This window comes from Cetorhinus maximus, chromosome 2 (assembly GCF_964194155.1).
Source record: "Cetorhinus maximus chromosome 2, sCetMax3.hap1.1, whole genome shotgun sequence".
NCBI lineage: Eukaryota > Metazoa > Chordata > Chondrichthyes > Lamniformes > Cetorhinidae > Cetorhinus > Cetorhinus maximus.
The window spans coordinates 47433070-47453065 of NC_135880.1; the positions used below are offsets into that span (position 1 = coordinate 47433070).

The 19996-nt window shown below is 45.1% G+C and overlaps 1 protein-coding gene across 1 annotated transcript in view; it reads right to left on the bottom strand.

Moving 5' to 3' along the window:
• The window catches only part of LOC144694130 (uncharacterized), a 220675-nt gene that overhangs the window by 97692 nt on the left and 102987 nt on the right, over window positions 1-19996 (bottom strand). The window contains exons 10-11 of the mRNA XM_078564486.1: window positions 15882-16049; window positions 3044-3121 (exon numbers count right to left, since the gene is read on the bottom strand). Of these exons, the coding sequence (XP_078420612.1) occupies window positions 3044-3121; window positions 15882-16049 (246 nt within the window). The remainder of the gene's footprint in view (window positions 1-3043; window positions 3122-15881; window positions 16050-19996) is intronic.

Here is a 19996-nt window from a genome sequence, read left to right on the forward strand (position 1 = left end):
ATTCAACTAATGTGCAGCCACATTAGAACAATAATGCAGATCAGTGCTTGTTTCCCAGGGAGCTGTCATGACACATACATCTTGCATAGCTCCCAGCTCCAAGAGTTTATTTAAGCCCCAACAGCAGGTTAATGGATGAATTCTTGGTAGTTTCAAGGGCTATCCCCCGAGTACATGGCTGATGATGCCAGTGAGGCATCCCCAGAGCGAGGCAAAGGAGCTCTATAATCAAGCTCACGTGTCAACCACAGCCATCATAGAACACACCGTTGGGCTTCTTAAAATGAGCATCCACTGCCTTGACCAGTCAGGAGGGAGTTTCACAAATAGTCGCGGTCTGCTATGCACTGCACAGCCTGGCACTCCAATGTGGATGGATGTCACAAGGGGAAGGGCACAAGGAACTCAGATGACAAAGATCTGTTGGGCTATGAGGAAGAGGCCATAAATCCAAATGAGTCTCTGATGGATGCCAGGGCCATGGAAAGATGTGCAAAGGATGCAAGGGGCATCCTGATCTATACAAGGTTCACGCAATAATAACGCATCTGTATTTCCATCGCACCATTGCCAGTCCTCCATCACCTTCCTGGGGTGTAGACCTAGACCTGCCATCCTCCCTTGCCAAGTTAACTATAAACCCTCATTCTCTACCACCTAGAATAGAATAGTGAGCAGAGCTTTGTCACACAAGTTTGCTAGTGCATGCTGGTACCAAGGACATCTTACGGGTCCGTGGACATTCATGTAACAGCCTGTCTTGCCCAATTATTCTGATCCAGCACAATCATTCACGTGCTTTGAATGCAACTGCACCTGTCTCACTTAAACCCACTGAGAACTGAGTCAGGCCAATATCATCTAGAATGCATAGAAGGGGAGCCAGCTGTACCTTCATTTTAAACCATATTCCACAGAATGATCATTACAGAAGTAGCAATTCACATAAGCATTCAATAAAGAATGTACAAAGCACAACACACCTCATTCAGGAATAATGTCTGTGTCCCTATCTCCTCTCTAGCATCACATTGTAAGAAAATGTGGCGTGCCATGGCCTTTACATCTGATACTTTGATAGGCCCCAGCAATTCTCAATAATTACGAACGATTACAGAATGGAAAAATGGTTTGTGCCACCTTAGGTGTTCATACTTCTCTCAATTATCATTTTCTGCCACTACATCTAGTTGCAACCGTGACATCATCAGCTGAGGTGGAGACAGTCTGCTCAGTGTCATGTCCTGTTACCTTGGATGACTGTGGCAGGTGTCCTCTGGAGGAATGGGGCATCGAGGGCTCTAGCCTAACGGGGTCACCTGCACAGGTGCAGGACATTCCCCTTGACGGCATTGGCTAGGGCTGTTGGAGGCAATGAGAAAACACAGCTAACCCTGGGGGTGTCCTAACATGAAGGCTCTGGGGCAACTGGTCTATGCCCTTCCTCTATCTTGGTGCGTGATGGCACCAGCCTGACTCCTTGAAGCTTCTGGAGGGAAGTCCAAGTGCCTTGACCCCTCTTGCTTAGCCACTACTGCACTGAACCCATGGCTAGAGCGATGGAGTGCAGGTCAGAGCGCATATGGATAGAATCATTTACCTGGTTCTCCATGGCAGTCGCCATCCTCTCCATGGATGAAGCCATGCACTCAAATGTCTGAGACATGGCAGAATTCATGGCCTACATGGACTCCTCCATACCCTATGCAAAGCTGCGCATAATCCCAGGCATTTCCAACATATTTTCCCCTTGCGTGTCCAGCAGGTTTCTTGTGGCCATGACCAGAGGCCTGTCATCAGCGTGGGACTCAGCAGGAGCCTGATCCCCAGCAGACCTCTGATCATCTGGGGGCCCATCTGTCACATCCTCCCTGTGCCTAGGACATGTCTGTGGTGTGCTCACTAGATGGTGCTCCTAAATCTAAATGTGACTCCTCCGCAGGTCATGTAGGTGTAATTGTGCTGGTGGAGGTGGATGATGAGACAGATGATGGTGCATCCTCTGGGGCACTGGCTTCTTCTTCCTCAGAAAATGTTCTGAAGAAGTCATATTGGACTTGAAACATTAACTCTGATTCTCTCTCCACAGATATTGCCAATCCTGTTTTTATTTCAGATCTCCAGCATCAGCAATATTTTGCTTTTATTATGTACAAATCCAAATTCCTTACAAGCATATCTTCTTTCTTACTGTAGATTGAAGAGGAATGCATTAATTTCTCTGACAGCCTCAAGAGACATCCGATTGCCCATGGGATTGAACTTTCCCCTTTACAATTCCCAAATTTGATTACGTGTGCAACTATTGCCCAGTCTTACAGAAAACTCAGATCTGCACTCCCAATTAATAACCTGCCTATCTCCAATCTTCGTATCAATAGATTGGGTTCTCCCTGAGCAATCTGAATCTATTAGCATACATAAATAGGCAGTTTTTAATTTGCAAGCTCCTTTCTGCACAACCAAGTATTATGTTATTCAGAGGGGGTGATAACATTATTACCAGTTTCTAACATAAAATTTCCCAGCGAATACATGATCATCAACAAACAGATTTGGCCAAAACCCTGTGGAATAATTTTTTAGCATAGAAAATGATCAGTTCCAAAATTCACTCTGAAAAGGAAATGGAGAAGGATTTTAAAGCTAGAAAGAATTGCTATCTTCAAAGCTGAGTTCCTGCATACTACAGTTAAACATGATTTAATGGACTGCATTTACCAATTACTGAGCTTTAATATCCCAAATGATATTCTGACAGCCCTAGAGTACCTGGTTGTGATTTGGTGGTCCATTTAGAAAATGTTTGAGCTTTGTTTTCACTGATTTTAATGTAACGCAAGTGCCATGAGCACACCTTACCCCATCCCTACCAATGATATTACCTTGAACTCACTCCAGGGCATTGCTGTTATTGTGGAGGCTGCTATGAGTTGTCCTATCTTATTTTACTGAAAAGTATCTTTCTTAAGTTAGTTCCTGCCCAATTCTACTTCATTAATTCTGCAAGTAGATACCAGTTAACAAAAAAGAATCTATTTACCTGCATTCGTGGCATGATCTTATAGGTGTTCATCTTTTCATCCTCTGCTAGCTTTGGAATTTCCACACACAAAAGAACCTTAACACATTGAACAAAAGAGGTCATAAATTAGACTTTTCATCTTTAGCAACAGTCTTTGGCCCTGTGCATTACATTATACTTATAACTACAAACTGATACAAGGGTGGACGAATGAAACATAAACTAAATACTTTATAGCAAGAATAAGAAGACACAGAAGTATGCCAACTTTTCTTGATCCATACCTTCTGGATAGATTTTCCGAGTACTCCTTTGTGGAGGGGTACCTAAGTACATAAGATATAGGAGCATGAGAAGGCCATTCCGCCCTTTGAGCCTGCTCCACCATTCATTAAAACTATGCTTCATCATCTACCTCAGCTCCGCCTTCATATCCCTTGAGTGATTTAATATTCAAAAATCTATCAATCTCTGGCTTGAATCTATCTAATGACTGGTCAGTCAGAGCTCTCTGGGGTAGAAAATTCCGAAGATTCACAACGATTTGAGTGAAAATGTTTTGCCTCATCCGAGTCCTAAATGGCCAACTCCTTATTCTGGGCATGTGATGCCTAGTTCTAAACTCCTTATTGAGGGGAAACAGCCTCCCCACATCTACCCTGTCAACCCCTTTAACAATTTTACACATTTAATTGAGATCATCTCTAATTCTTCTAAACTCTAGGGAACATAGGCCAAAACTCTATTCTTATGACAATCCACACATCCTAGGGGCTCAATTTTCAGAGCCCCCGAAATCAGGAATGAAGCCAGGGAACCCCCGAAAATGTGGCACCGGGTAGCAAATCAATTTAAAGACATTGTTCTTGGCACCGCCAATAATCACCAAGGCAGAGGGAAGGTGGGACAGGAATCCTACTCTCCTCCCAATTGAAGCCATTTAAATCAGTTAACAAGCTCACTAAGAGGTTGTCAAAGTTTGAGCTTTTAATTGTTAATGAGGCTGATGGGCTACCCACACCTTCAGAAACAGATCAGCCAAAGGGAGCTGGGTACAGAATGGCGAGCCAGTCATGGCTGCTCCAGGACATCACTCTGGCTCAAAAGAGGGTCAGCGCGGTACAGGGCAACTTGGAGCTGCACAGATGGAAGGGAGAATGGGAACTCAACGCTAGGGCTTTGAATGAGGTCAGCAACCCACTGGCATCGCAGAGTAAGAAGAGGAGGGGGCATGGCTGCAAAGGGCAATTCAGAAGCCACCTGCTCAGAAGAAAGGCTCCAGCTGGCAATGGGGTGGCAACTGTCAGATTTCAAACCCAGTTGTGATGAGAGGCAACATATAGAGCCACAGGCATCAGGAAGGTACGGGAAAGAGGGGCAGAAGGGCAATGGAGGCCAAACCATCAACATAGGATCTATTGCCAAAGACAGAACTACCTGGAGATGAAGTAGTGTCACAGGAGACTGACCCCTTTCAGGTAGATGGCCACAGATTTCTGAGCCATTGTCACTAAAGACCCTGTGCCACCTCCTCCTCCTCCTTAGGCAGTCCCCTCAGGATTGAGGATGACTTGCTTCCACTCCATTTTGATATTTTCTGAAATGGCTGTTAAGTACACTGTGTGATCTGCAGGCATTACCACATGCGGAGCTGGTGGTGCTTGAAGGGTCAGGTAGATGAGTTGTTTGGAGGTTTGTGCACTCCCTCTAACGTCTCACCTTTGCCTGTGCACATTTCCAAAGCCTCAGTCTATGTTCCTCCTGAATGAACTTCTTCAATTCGGTCAGTCACAAGCCAGGGACTTCCATAAGTCGGCAGGGATTTTTGACCTCTTCAGGGATGCTTTGAGGACATCCTCAGTATTTCCACTGGCCCCAGAAGTCTCCTGCTGCAACCAAACCGAGTAGAGCAGTTGCAACAGGAGTCTGGTACCAGAGATGTCCTGCCCAGGGGAGCTGCTTTAGTCTGTGATTAGCACCTTGATGCTAGGAATGTTGGCTTGGGAGAGGATGCTGCTGTCAGGCAGCCTTTGTTGCCATGGGATTTGGAGGACCTTGTGAAGGCACCACTGGTCGTATTTCTCCAGTGCTTTGAGGTGCCCGCTGTAGGTTGTCCAAGTCTCCAAAGCATACAGGAGCACGGGGATCACTACTGCCTGATAAACCTGAGATGAAGGTCATGGTCTGAGATCCTGGTCCTCAAATACTCTTTTCCTCTGTTGGCCAAAGATTGAGCTGGCACATTGGAGGTGACAAAGAATTTTGTCGTCTATGTCTGTTTTTGTCAAGAGATGGCTCCTAAGACACAGAAAACAGTTCACATTTTCCAGCAACTCATTGTTGATCTGAATCAATAGGGACAGGGGGTGGGTTGGTATTGCGCTGTGGGACCTGGTTGGAAAAGGGCCTTAGTTTTCTGGGTCTTTAATAAATGGCCCATTTTCTAATTTGCTTCAAAGGAGTGAACAATTGCCTTAAGGTTAGTTTCTGAGTGAGCGCCCATACAAGAGCCACCTGCGTACTAGAGCTCAACTAATGAACTTGGAGTAATTATGGTTTTGGATTGAAGGTGGCATATGTTGAACAGTTTCCCATCCGTTCTGTAAATTATCTCCACACCTGTGGTTAATTTGCTGAAGATGAGATGCTGCATTGCAGCAAGAAGGATGAAAAAGAGGGTTGGTGTGATGACACAGTCTTGTTGAGCCCCAGCTTTAACTGAGATAGGACTTGTGGTGGTTCAGTTGGTGAAAATCACAGCTTGTATGTTATCATGGAGTAGGCAAAGAGTAGTGACAAATTTTTGAGGGCAGCCAAATTTGAGGCATATACTCCATAAGCCTTTGTAGTTGACAGAGTCAAAGACTCTGAAGTCAGAAAAAGGCCATGTACAAGCATTTGGTGCTCTTCCTTGCATTTTTCTTGAATTTGCCATGCAGTGACGATAATGTCTAGTGCCCCTTGATGGGCAAAAAATGCACTGCGACTCTGGGAAGAGTTCCTCGTCCACTGGGAGGAGGCAGTTGAGGTGGATCCTCGCATTGATCTTTCTTACGGCAGACAGCAGCGAGACTCCTCTGTAGTTACTGCAATTGGACTTGTCTCCCTCCTTGAATATAATCATGATCACAGTGTCCCCGGCATGTACTCCTTTTCCCAGATGAGGGACACGAGGTTGTGCAGCCAGGAGTGTATCTCTGCTGTGCTTCAGGGTTTCAGCAGGGATTCCATCTGCTTGAGGCTTTGTTGTTTTCCAGCTGTTGAATGTTTTTTTTCAACTTTGCTCTGAGCTGGGGCGATGCCAAGATTAAGCCAGACAGGCACTGGGTACTGAGGAATGGAGAAGTTGAAGGCATTCAGGCAAAAACAGAGTCTCAGTTGTGAACTTCCTCAAAATGTTCTCTCTAGCAAGCACTGACCGTCTCCCTGTCCTTGGTGATCTCCATGCTTGGCTCTCAGCAGAGTTGGCCCTTGAGTGCTTGGCAGCGCTGAAGACACTGTGCATATCATTGGTGTCCATGAGTTGTTGGATCTTTCAGCTCTTTCTAACCACCATTTGTTCTTTATATTGCAGGTTTTATGCTGTACCATTGTCTTCAGAGGCTTGTAGGACTGCCGCTTTTCACTTGAGTTTGTGAAAGCTTTGCGCTTAGGCTGGATGAGGTCCCGTATCTCTTGGTCAAATCAATCACAATGGATACTGGTAGAGAGGCCAAGGACCTGCATACAGCACTGGACCCCATGCCCTACCAGTAACTGTCAAAGTCACTGTGACCTTTAACTTCTTTCCTTCTGGTTTCCTTCAAAGATCAGCTATGGAGTTCAGTGGCATCTCAAAACAGCTGCACACCACTGCATTGCACACGTCACTGATGCCCTCTTTGCCAGAGCTGGACACATATTCATTCAGTGGCAGACACTGCCTCAAAAGGACAGAGAACAGTGAGTTTCGACTCCATCACTGGATTCCCCCAGGTGCAGGGCAATTCGTTTGCACGCATGTGGCCATCAAGGCACCCAGCGACCAGCCAGTGAGATCCATCAACAAGATCACCCTTTCGAAGTTCAATAGGTCTGTGACCACAATAAGAATTTCTTCCATGTATTTGCTTGCTTCTCTGGCAGCTGCCATGATCTCAACTCCAATCCCCAAAGTGAGTGGATGGATTTCAGAGGACAGGGGAAATCCCTTGAAAAGATGGCTTCTGACTCCTCTCCACGAGCATCAGACAGAGGCACAGATGTGATATAACCAATGCTACTTGCTCACTAGGCCAACCATTGAGCAGGCCATCGGGCCTTCTAAAGGTGCAATTTCAGTGCCTGGGCCTTAAAGATGGTGCCCTCCAACACAGCCATGCAAGGATCTTGGTCATTGTGGTAGTCTGCTGAGCTCTCCATAACATTGCCCTCCAGAGAGGTGCAGACCTTGAGGACAATGAGGCCATGGAAGGAGACAGTTCATTGCGGGGAGGAGCAGGAGAAGAGAGAGGGAAGGGAAGAGGAGGTGGACGGAGGTGACACTGAACATACAGGTGCCCCTGCTGTGAGGGAAGGTGGCCTCCTATTGCCAACTATTTACCAGAGTTTTTTCAGGAAGTAACAAGCAGGGCTGATAAAGGGGAACCTCTAGATGCAGAATTCTTTGGGATTTCCACAACACATTTGTAACGGTGCCACCGTTACACCACGGTAGCTAAACAAAATAACAGCTCATGGTGTAGGGGGTAACATATTAGCATAGGTAGAGGACAGGTTGGCTAAGAGGAAGCAGAGAATAGGGATAAATGAGTCATTTACTTGTTCGCAAACTGCAAGCAGTGGAGTGGCACAGGGGTCAGTGCTGGGGCCTCAACTATTAACAATCTACATCAATGACTTGGATGAAGGGACCGAATGTACAATTGCTAAATTTGCTGATGGAAGGTACGTTGTAAAGACTCTCCAAAGGGATTTAAATAGGTTAAGTGAATGGGCAAAAGTTTGGCAGATGGAGTATAATGAGGGAAAATGTGAACTTGTTCACTTTGCCGGGAAGAATAGAAAAAGCAATTTATTATTTAAATGGAGATACTGCAGAACTTTATGGTATGGGGGGATCTGGATGTCCTGGTGCATAAATCAAAAAATGTTAGTATGCAGGTACAGCAAGTGAGTAGGAAGGCAAATAGATTGTTGGCATTTATTGCAAGGGGAATTTTTTAAATTGATTCATGGGGTGTAGGCATCACTGGCTAGACCAGCATTTATTGCCCTTGAGAAGGTGGTGGTGAGCTGCCTTCTTGAACTGCAGCAGTCCATGTGGTGCAGGTACACCCACAATGCTGTTAGGGAGGTCCAGAATTTTGATCCACTGACAGTGAAGGAGCAGTGATATATTTCCAAGCCAGGATGGCGAGTGGCTTGGAGGGGAACTCCAAGTGGTGGTGTTCCCATGTGTCTGCTGCCTTTGTCCTTCTAGAGATGGTAGTGGTTGTGGGTTTGGAAGGTGCTGTCTAAGGAGGATTAGTGCGTTCCTGCAGTGCATCTTGTATGGTACACACTGCTGCCACTGTGTGTCGGTGTTGGAGGGAGTGAATGTTTATGGATGGGGTGCCAGTCAAGCGGGTTGCTTTGTCCTGGATGGTGTCAAGCTTTTTAAGTGCTGTTGGAACTGCACTCATCCAGTAAAGTGGAGGCTATTCCATCACACCCTTGACTTTTGTGCCTTGTAGATGGTGGACAGGCTTTGGGGGTGAGGTGGTGAGTTACTCGCTGCAGGATTCCCAGCCTCTGACCTGCTCTTGTAACTACAGTATTTATATGACTAGTCCAGTTCAGTTTCTAGTCAATAGTAACCCCCAGGATGTTGATAGTGGGGGATTCAGTGATGGTAATGCCATTGAATGTCAAGGGGCAATGGTTAGATTCTCTCTTGTTGGAAATGGTCATTGCCTGGCACTTGTGTGGCATGAATGTTCCTTGCCACTTGTCAGCCCAAGGCTGGATATTGTCCATGTCTTGTTGCATTTGGAGATGGACTGCTTCAGTGTCTGAGGAGTCGCGAATGGCGCTGAACATTGTGCAATCATCAGTGAACAACCCCAGTTCTGGCCTTATGATGGAAGGAAGGTCATTGATGAAGCAGCTGAAGATGGTTGGGCCGAGGACACTATCCTGAGGAACTCCTGCAGTGCTGTCCTGCAACTGAGATGATTGGCCTCCAACAACCACAACCATGTTCTTTAGTGCTAGGTATAACTAAAGGAATATAAAAGTAGGGAAATGTTGCTCCTTTTAAAATGTGTTCATTCACAGGACATGGGTGTCGCTGGCTAGGCGAGCATTTATTGCCCATCCCGAAATGTCCTTGAGAAGGTGGTGATGATCTGCCTTCTTGAATTGCTGCAAACCATGTTGTGTAGGTACACCCACAGTGTTGTTATGAAGGGAGTCCCAGAATTTTAACCCATTGACAGCGAAGGAATGGCAATACAGTTCCAAGTCAGAATGGCGTGTGGCTCGGAGGGAAATTTGCAGGTGGTGTTCCCGTGCATCTGCTGCCCTCATTATTTTAGGTGGTCGAGGTCGGCATTTTGGAAGGTGCTGTTGAAGGACCCTTGGTGAGTTGCTGCAGTGCATCTTGTAGATGGTACACACTGCTGCCACTGCCTCAGTGGTGGAGGGAGTTGCATGTCCAAGGCTGTGAATGGGGTATCAATCAAGTGGGTTGCTTTGTCCTGGATGGTGTCGAGCTTCTTGAGTGTTGCTGGAGCTGCACTCCTCTAGGCAAGTGGAGAATATTCCATCACTCGCCTGACTTGTGCCTTGTAGATGGTGGACAGGCTTTGGGGAGTCAGGAGGTTATTTACTCACTGCAGAATTCCCAACCTCTGACCTGCTCTTGCAGCCACAGTATTTATATGGCTGGTCCAGTTCAGTTTCTGGTCAATGGTAACCCCGGCATCTTGATAGCTGGGGATTGAGCAATGGTAATGCTATTGAAGGTCAAGCGGAGATGGTTTGATTCTCTTTGGTTGGAGATGGTCATTGCCTGGCACTTGTGTGGTGCCATTACTTGCCATTTGTCAGCCCAAGCCTGAATGTTGTCCAGGTCCTGCTGCATATGGACATGGATGCTTCAGTACCTGAGGAGTCACGAATGGTGCTGAACATTGTGGAATCATCAGCGAACACCCCCACTTCTGATCTTGTGATGGAGGGAAGATCATTGGTAAAGCAGCTGAAGATGGTTGGACAAAGGATACTACCCTGAGGAACTCCTGCCGCAATGTCCTGGAACTGAAATGATTGACCTCCAACAACTACAACCATCTTCCTTTATGCTAGGTATGATTCCAACCAGTGGAAAATTTTTCCCCTGATTCCCATTGACTTCAGTTTTGCCAGGGCTCCTTGATGCCACACGGAGAAGTGGCTATTGAAATGATGCATCGGTTTTAATTTTCTGAACTCCCTAGATTCGAGGAAGGTCCCAATAGTTTGGAAGATAGCAAATGTAAATCCATTATACAAAAAGGGAAGGAGACAGAATGGGAAACTACAGGCCAGTTAGCTTAACATCTGTTATTGGGAAAAATGTAGATGCTATTATTAAAGAAGTTATAGTAGGGCATTTGGATAAGTTCATGGTAATCAGGCAGAGTCAACATGGTTTTGTGAAAGGGAAATCATATTTAACCAACTTACTGGAGTTCTTTGAGGAAGTAACATGTGCTGTGAATAAAAGGGAACTGGTGGAAGTACTATACTTAGACTTCTAGAAGGCATTTGATAAGGTGCCTCGATCATCAAAGGTTATTGCAGAAAATAAAAACTCATGGTACAGGGGGAAACATACTGGCATGGATAGAAGATTGACTGGCTAACAGGAAGCAAAGAGTAGGCATAAATGGGTCTTTTTCAGGTTGGCAAGATGTAACAAGTGCCACAGGGATCAGTGCTAGGACCTCAACTATTTACAATTTATATAAATGACTTGGATGAAGGGGTGATTGCCAAATTTGCTGACGACGCAAAGATGGGTAGGAAAGTAAGTTGTGAAGAGGATCTAAGGAGGCTACAAAAGGATGTAGATAGGTTAAGTGAGTGGGCAAAGATCTGGCAAATGGAGTATAATGTCGGAAAATGTGAAATTGTCCATTTGGGAGGAAGAATAAAAGAGAATCTTATTATCTAAATGGCGTGAGATTGCAGAGCTCTGAGATGCAGAGGGATCTGGGTGTTTGAGTGCATGAATTGCAAAAGGCTAGTATGCAGGTATAGCAAGTAATTAGGAAATCTAATAGAATGTCATCATTTATTGTGAGGGGAATTGAATACAAAAGTAGGGAGGTTATGCTTCAGTTATATAGAGCACTAGTGAGACCATATCTGGAGTATTGTGTACACTATTGGTCACCTTATTTAAGGAAGGATGTAAATGTGTTAGAAGCAGTTCAGAGAAGGTTTATTAGACTAATACCTGGAATGGGCGGGTTGTCTTATGTGGAAAGGTTGGACAGGCTAGGCTTGTATCCACTGGAGTTTATTAGAGTAAGAGGCAACTTGATTGAAACCTATGGGTCTTGACAGAGTGGATGTGGAGAGGATGTTTCCTCTTTTTGGAGAACCTAGAACTCGGGGTCACTGTTTAAAAATAAGGGATTGCCCATTTAAAACGGAGATGAGAAGAAATTTTTCTCTCAGAGGGTCGTATGTCTTTGGAACTCTCTTCCTGAAAAGGCAGTGGAAGCAAAGTCTTTGAATATTTTTAAGGCAGAGGTGGATAGATTATTGGTAAGCAAGGGGGTGATAGGTTGTCAGGGGTAGGCAGGATGAAGATTTGAGGTTACTATCAGATCAATCATGATCTTATTAAATGGCGGAGCAGGCGCGAGGGGCCGAATAGCCTACTCCTGCTCCATGTTCATAGGTTCGCATGTTTATATGTCAAATACTGCCTTGATGTTTGAGCAGTCACTCTCTGGAGCTTGGCTCTTTTGTCCATGTTCGGACCAAGGCTATAAAACGATCAGGAGTTGAATGGTGCTGGTGGAACCCAAATTGAGCATCAGTGAGCAGGTTATTGCTGAGAAAGTGTCACTTGATAGCGCTATCGACGACCCCTTTCATGACTCTGCTGATGACAGAGAGTACACTGATGGGGCAGTAACTGGCCATATTGGATTTGTCCTGCTTTTTGAGGACAGGACATAGCTGGGCAATTTTCCACATTGCCAGGTAGATGTCAGTGTTTTAGCTGTACTGGAACAGCTTGGCTAGATGTGCGGCTAGTTCAAGTCTTCGTTCCCATTGCTTGACTGTTGTCAGGACCCATAGCTATTGCATCTGTGAGGGAGGAGGCCAAGATGGACCATCCATTCGGCACTTCTGGCTGAAGATGGTTGCAAATGCTTCAGCCTTGACTTTTGCACTAATGTGCTGGGTTCCTATTCATGGAACCTCCTCCTCTTCCAATGAGTTGTTTAACTGTCCATCACCATCCACGACTGGATGTGGCAGGCCTGCAGAACTTAGACCTGATTTGTTGGCTGTGGGTTCGCTTAGCTCTGTCTATTGTATGCTGCCTCCACTGCATGGCATGCAATAGTCCAGTGCTGTAGCTTCACCAGGTTGACACATCACTTTAAGGTATGCCTGGTGCTGCTCATAGCATGCCCTCCTGCACTCTTCATTGAACCACAGTTGATTCCCTGGCTTGATGCTAATGATAGAGTGGGGAATATGCCGGGCCATGAGGTCACAGATTGTGTTTGGGTACAATTTTGCTGCTGCTGATGGCACACAGCGCCTCACGGATTCCCAGTTTTGAGTTGCTAGATCTGTTCAAAATCTATCCCATTTAGCACAGTGGTAGTGCCACACAACACGATGGAGAGTATCCTCAATGTGAAGATGGAACTTCGCCTCCAAAAGGACTGTGTGGTGGTCATGCCTACCAATAATGTCACGGACAGATGCATCTGTGACAGGTAGATTGGTGAGGACGAGGTCAAGTAGGCTTTTCTCTCGCCACCTGCCGCAGGCCCAGTATAGCAGCTATGTCCTTTAGGACTTGGTCAGTAACGGTGCTACCGAGTCACACGTTGTGATGGACATCAAAATCCCAGTGCTTCTTCCGGTTGGTGATCAACATGAAGGAAGACTGATTCACAGTTGAGGTGGAGTGGACGGTAGGTGGTAATCAGCAGAAGGTTTCATTGCCCATGATGCCATGAGACTTCATGGGGTCCACAGTAAACGTTGAGAACTCCTAGGGCAACTTCCTGCTAACTGTATATCACTGTACCGCTACCTCTGGTGCATTTGTCCTGCCGGTGGGATAGGACATATCCAGGGATAGTGATGGTGGCGTCTGGGACATTGTAAAATACATTTCGGTGACTATGAATTTGTCAGGCTGTTGCTTGACGAGTCTGTGGGACAGTTCTCCCAATTTTGGAACACACTCCCAGAGTAAGGAGAGCTTTGCAGGGGCGACAGGGCTGGGTTTGCTTTTGTCGTTTTTGGCACCTAGGTCTGTCTGGTTCAATTCCTTTTAGGCTTCATGGAGGTTTGATACAGCTGAGTGGCTTGCTAGGCCATTTCAGAGGGCAGTTAAGTGTCAACCACATTGCTGTGGGTCTGGAGTTACATGTAGGCCAGGTAAGAATGGCAGATTTACTTCCCCAAAGGACATTAGTGAACCAAATGGGTTTTTACGACAATTGACAATGGTTTCATGCCGGAGAATCTTCTGTATGTCGTGTGGGCTGGTCGGGAGCGGGCGCGGAGCTGGTCGCCTCTCGCGATTGACTGCGCGCCGCCATTTTACGTGGGTGAACCAATTAAGGCCCGCCCAGCGTGACACATGGCCAATAGCGCTCAGCGCCACCAGTGCGGGCGGGGGGAGGAGGGGGAGTCAGGGCCTGCGCTCTTTCGGGCACGCACGTGAAAGAGCGCAGAAATCTCCCTGAGGCAGATTAAGTACATAATAAAAGTTCAGAAATAATAGTTAAAAATTATTTAGACCTGTCCCCTCATGACAGTGTCACATGAGCTGGAACATGTTTATGAATTGTGCAAAAAATATTTATTTATTTAATAAAACCTTCAGGAAACCTCATCCTGCCCGTGGATGGGGTTTCCTGAAAAACATGAAGGGCGCTTGGGATCTTCACCTGCCTGCCAACCTTAAGGTTGGACGAGCAGCGTCGATAAGCGCTTTAAAAGGCCATCGACAGTTTGGCAGGCACGCACCCGCCGAACGTAATATCTAAATGATGTGCGCTGATGTCGGGACGCACGCTCAACATCACCGCGGGTCATTTTATGCATCAGCATGCCAGGCCCACCCCCACATGCCGACGTCAAAATTCTGGCTATGGGGGTGACCATTACTGAGACCAGCTTTTAATTCTTTATTTCTTAACTGAATTCAAATTCGGCCAGCTGCCTGGTGGATTTAAACCTATGTCCCCAGAGCATTAGCCTGGACCTCTGGATTACTAATCCAGTAACATTACTACTACACCACATCCTCCCCTGCTAGAGGTGTACAGGGCCTTAGTGAAACTGCATCTGGAGTACTATGTACAGTTTTGGTCCCCTTACTTAAGGGCGGACGAAGTTGCATTAGAAGCCATTGGAAGAAGGTTCATTAGACTGATTCCTGTGGTGAAGGGGTAATCTTATGAGGATAGGTTGAGCAGATTGCAGCTGTAACCATTAGAGTTGAGAAGAATGAGAGGTGACCTTATTGAAACATATAAGATCCGGAGGGAACTTGAAAGGGTAGGTGCTGAGAGAATGTTTCCTCTTATGAGGCAGTCTAGAACTAGGGGACAGAGTTTTAAAATTAGTGGTCTCCCATTTAACATTGAGATGAGAAGGAATTTTTTTCTTTCAGAGGGTCATTGGTCTGTGGAATTCTCTTCCCCAGAGAGCAGTGGAGGCTGGGTCAATGAATATATTCAAGGCTGTGTTATATAGATTTCTGATCAACAAGGGAGTCGAGGGCTCTGGGGAGCAGATAGGAAAGTGGAGTTGAGACCACAATCAGATCAGTCAGGATCTTATCAAATGGTAGAGCAGGCTCGAGGGGCCGAGTAGCCTGCTCCTGATGTAATTCATGTGTTCATCCTCAGAGAAGGGGGCCTCCTTCCTCCCCCTCAAAGCCTTCAGCATTAGATCCAGGTCAGCAAAGAAACAAGGCATTGTCCTAGCCTGGGTGCTAGGCCTCCCGTTCCCATGACTTTTTGCTTCTCTGTAATGCAGTGGAAGGCTTTAGCACAAACTGCAGATTTTCTCCCTCAGAACAACCTGTGATGGCTGCCATGATAGTCTAAATGGATTCCCACACTTCATCTGACCCATCTCCATTCCCACTCCCACAGTCTCTAAGTGGACAGGAAACCTGTCTCCATAACAATTAAGGGCTTCCCCATGTGAAAATCTGAATTTTAATCAGTTTCCCACTGGAGGTGAGTTTCTGACCCGAACATAAATCTGGCTCCTGTTTCCCTACTTCATGGTAAAAAATTCAGCGCCAGGAATCTGTATCGGGCACACTGCAAGCATCTAAAGAAAAATCACAGGCAGTGGGCTTGCAATTTTGTCATGTACCTTTGTATTTTACAAGGTACCTCACTGCAGCAACAACTCAGAAAATCTAGTCCTGCGTTCTTGCACTGATGCTGGCAGCTAATTGTATGTCAGAAGTAGTACTTATGACTGAAAAAGGCAGATTTTAAATCTACTTCGACATTTAAGTGTTTTCATTTAGAACTTATTAAAATGTTAGCTTAAAAATTAACAGGTTAGGTAATTGAAGTTATATTGAACAAAAATCCTTAATCAGGTCATGGAAACATACCTTTCCTTGCATGTTGACATTGAGAAATTGCATTGGAGTGTAAGTGTTCAATCCAGTAATATCCGAAACAGTCACTTTAGCACCAGCAACTTCAAAGACTACAAATACATCAGATACAAACTCACGGTGTTTCCATTTCATCATCATATTTCCAGCCCATCCACCAGCCTATTGGTATGGAACATAAAAAATGCAGTCACATTTTTTTGATCACGTAATTCTCAGGTAGCAGTAGTCCTGGGCCACTAGCACCATCAACTGTACTTGCCACTCAGTGCCTGACTCTCAAATCGCAAGTCTAGATCCCAAATTAATTTCTTCAACCTGCTGGCGTAAATCAAATGCATTCAAGTGGTTATTGATGATGGGAGTTTAACCCAACACCTCTAGTAAGTAAAGTTTGGTCTATTTTCAACAAGGCCATTGGATGGCATACCCACAGGCAGTTAGATGTTCCATTTTTGAAAGAGAACAATTAACCAGTTCATTTTGAACTGGGATTTTTGTTGCTCCATTACAAATAGGTACTACTTAGCATTGAAAGCTAGAATATAAAAAGGATACAATATTTAAGAATAAAATTAAGAGTACACATCAACAATTCAAAAACTAAGGACTATATTTTCCTCTGTTCATAAAAAAAAATCCTAAAGCAAATTGAACTTCATTATTTTAACATTTAAAAAATCAAGCAAATATAAAATTTGAAATGTGCTGAGGATGACTTCATTATAGAAGACAAAGAATTAGCACATCTGACGCAGCTCACTCAACTGGTGACAAAGTTGGTTTGATAACATCCCTGCAAAGTACCATGGGACATTTTACTCTTGTCAATGGTGCTATACAAGCGCAAGTTGTCCAAACATTCAATATTCTGGCTACGGCAATATTTGTCCTAAATGACTGAACAACTGTATTTGGTTCACTTTGAGCCTGACATATATATGACAAATACACTTCAAGAGCGTGTAGACAGGCTGGTGGAATGGGCAGGCACATGCAGATGAAATTATGCACAGAAGTGCGAAGCAATATATTTTGGTAAGAAAAATGGAGAAAAGCAATATATAACAAAGAATACAATTCTAAAAGAAATGCAGGAGCAGAAGTACTTGGGCATGTGTGTACACAAATCATTGACAATTTTTAATATTCATTCATGGGATGTGGGTGTTGCTGGCTAGGCCAGCAATTATTGTCCATCCCTAATTGCCAGAGAAGCTAGTACTGAACTGCCTTCTTGAACCCCTGCAGACCATGTGATACTCACAGAATGCTGTTAGGGAGGGAGTTCCAGGATTTTGACCCAGCGACAGTGAAGGAACGGCGATATATTTCCAGGCCAGGATGGCGAGTGGCTTGGAGGGGAACTTCCAGGTAGTGGTGTTCCCATGTGTCTGTTGCCCTTGTCCTTCTAGATGGTAGAGGTCGTGAGTTTGGTCTAAGGAGCTGTCTATGGAGCTTTGGTAAGTTCCTGCAGTGCATCTTGTAGATGGTACACACTGCTGCCACTGTACGTCGGTGGTGGAGGTGGTGAATGTTTGTGGATGGGGCATCAAGTGGGCTGCTTTGTCTTGGGTGGTGTTAAGCTTCTGGAGTGTTGTTGGACAGGCAAGCAGAGAGTATTCCATCACACTCCTCACTTGTGCCTTGTGTATGGTAGACAGGCTTTGGGGAGTCAGGAAGTGAGTTACTTGCTGCAGGATTATCTGCCTCTGACCTGCTCTTGTAGCCATAATATTTATATGGCTGGTCCAGTTCAGTTTCTGGTCAATGGTAACCCCCAGGATGTTGATAGTGAGGGATTCAGCAATGGTAGTGCAATTGAACATCAAGGAGCGATGGTTATATTCTCTGTTGTTGGAGATGGTCATTGCCTCGCACTTGTGTGGTGCGAATGTTACTTAGCAGGGCAGGGTGAGAAAATGGCATTCAGGATATTCAGCTTTATAAATAGAGGCCTGGAGTACTAAAGCAATGAAGCTGTGAAGAACCTTTAAAAACTCTGGTTCAGCCTCAACTGTGTACTGTGTCCAATTCTAAGCACGACACTTTAGGAAGGGTGTAAAAAATTTAGAGAGGGTGCAGGAAAGATTTAAAGAATGGGTCCAACGATGAGAGAATTCAGTTACGAGGATAGATTGGAGAAGCTGGGGCTGTTCTCCTAGAGAAAAGAAGGTTAAGAGGAGATTTGATAGAGGTGTTCAAAATCATGAGGTGTCTGGGCAGAGTAGATAGGAAGGAACTATTACCAATGGTGGAAATAGTGAGAAGCAGAAGACACCAATTTAAGGTCATAGGCGAAAGAACCAGAGTTGACATGAGGGTTCCTTTTTAATCACAATGAGTGTTTAGGATCTGGAATGCAGTGATTGATAGTATGATGGAGGCAGATCCAATTGTGGTTTTTAAAAGAAAATCGGATAATTATCTGAACAAAAAAAACTTGCAGGGCTACAGGCCAAAGGCAGGAGAATGGGCCTAGCTGATCAGCTCTTACAGAGAGCTTGCAGAGACGCAACAGGCCGAATTGCCTCCTTCTGTGCTGTTATCATTCTATGATTGTATTCTTTGAAAATCCATCAACCCTGCTTAAGAAACTACAAACCATATTAGGCCATTGTCAGATGAATACAGAGTTCTGGGATGAAGAAGGTGGGGGACCATTGTAGGAGTAGAGGAAGTTACATGGAGAGGGCCATGACGTGTTTTAAGAATGAGAGTTTCAAATTAGAGGCATTGATAGAATGGGAGCTAATGTAAATTAGAAAAATCCAGGGAAATGGGTGAGCGTATAATAGTCTCCAACAGGGTGAGCTGAAGTTTATGGAGTGTGAAAGATGGGAGTAAATCAGTGCCTGGACACAAAATTACAGGATGCAACATTGGGCAGTAGGTTGGTGTGAGAAGGGAAATTTAATTGTTAGAATGGTGCCAGGGTGTATGGAAATCAGGAGGTGAGTGTGAAAGGAAAATAAATAATCGTAATAAATATCTAAAGGAAAAGTGATGACGTATTAACCATATGTTTTTACAACCAACTGCACATAGTAGAAACACGCTGTTATGCACCAAACTTGCGTTTATCGCACATGATTACCCACATAAAGGTACCGCACTTTAAGAACTCAACCTAGTCTTGTATAGGGCTAGTGTATGTGGTGAGAAAATGTGGGTTTTCAATTCCTGATAAGTTTTCAGTTTGAGTTTTCTTGGTACTAATCTTATGAACTCTCATATAATGGGTTGTATTAGTGCTTTCATCAAAAAAGATTATTAATCAGACATCCCTCTATCTTGGAGTCCATATGCCTGTATTATAAGGGAAGGACAGTGAGTACTTTAAAACTGATAGAGCCAAAGTTGTGAATGAGTTTTTCAGCTGCAGATGGGCTAAAATAGAAGTGAGTAATATTAAGAGATGAAATATCTGTAATGGGTGAAAACATGGGGTCTAAAGCTCAGCTTGGAATTGAATAGGATGCTAAGGTTGCATAAAGGTTAGTTCCATCTGAAATAGTGGCTGCGGAGTGCGATGGAATCCATAGCAAGGGAAGGACTTACATGGAAGGACTTACATGGCAGGAACTAAAGGCTATTACTTTGTTCACCCTAACGTTTAACAGGAGGAAATTGCAGCTCATCTAAGGCTGAATGTCGTACAAGTAATCCAAAAACATAGAAGCAGTAGAAGGCTTGAGAGAGGTGGTGGCTTAGTTGAAGTTGACCCCATGGCCGGGATTTTCCTGCCCCACCGCAGCGGATGAGGCGAACCATTCAAACATCCATTGACTTTGGCGGGGACGGAAGATCCCGCCAGTGGGAGGGGACAGGAAACTCCGGCCCATGTCTTCTGACTATGCTGCAAAAGGGCAGTATGCAGATAACTAAGAGGCAGGGGCCAAGAATAGCTCCTTAGGGGCACCTCGGATAATAGCTCATGGTTAAGAAGCGATACATGGTGGGGATGTTCTGGCTACTACCAGATAGCAAGAATGAAACCATGGCTGGAATTTTACATCCGCCACCCCCATCCCTTGGGAGTAGGCTGGCAGGAGTCAAATTGGGTGAGCTGGCAGGGGGATGCAATGTCCACTGCCTTCCCTTCTCTG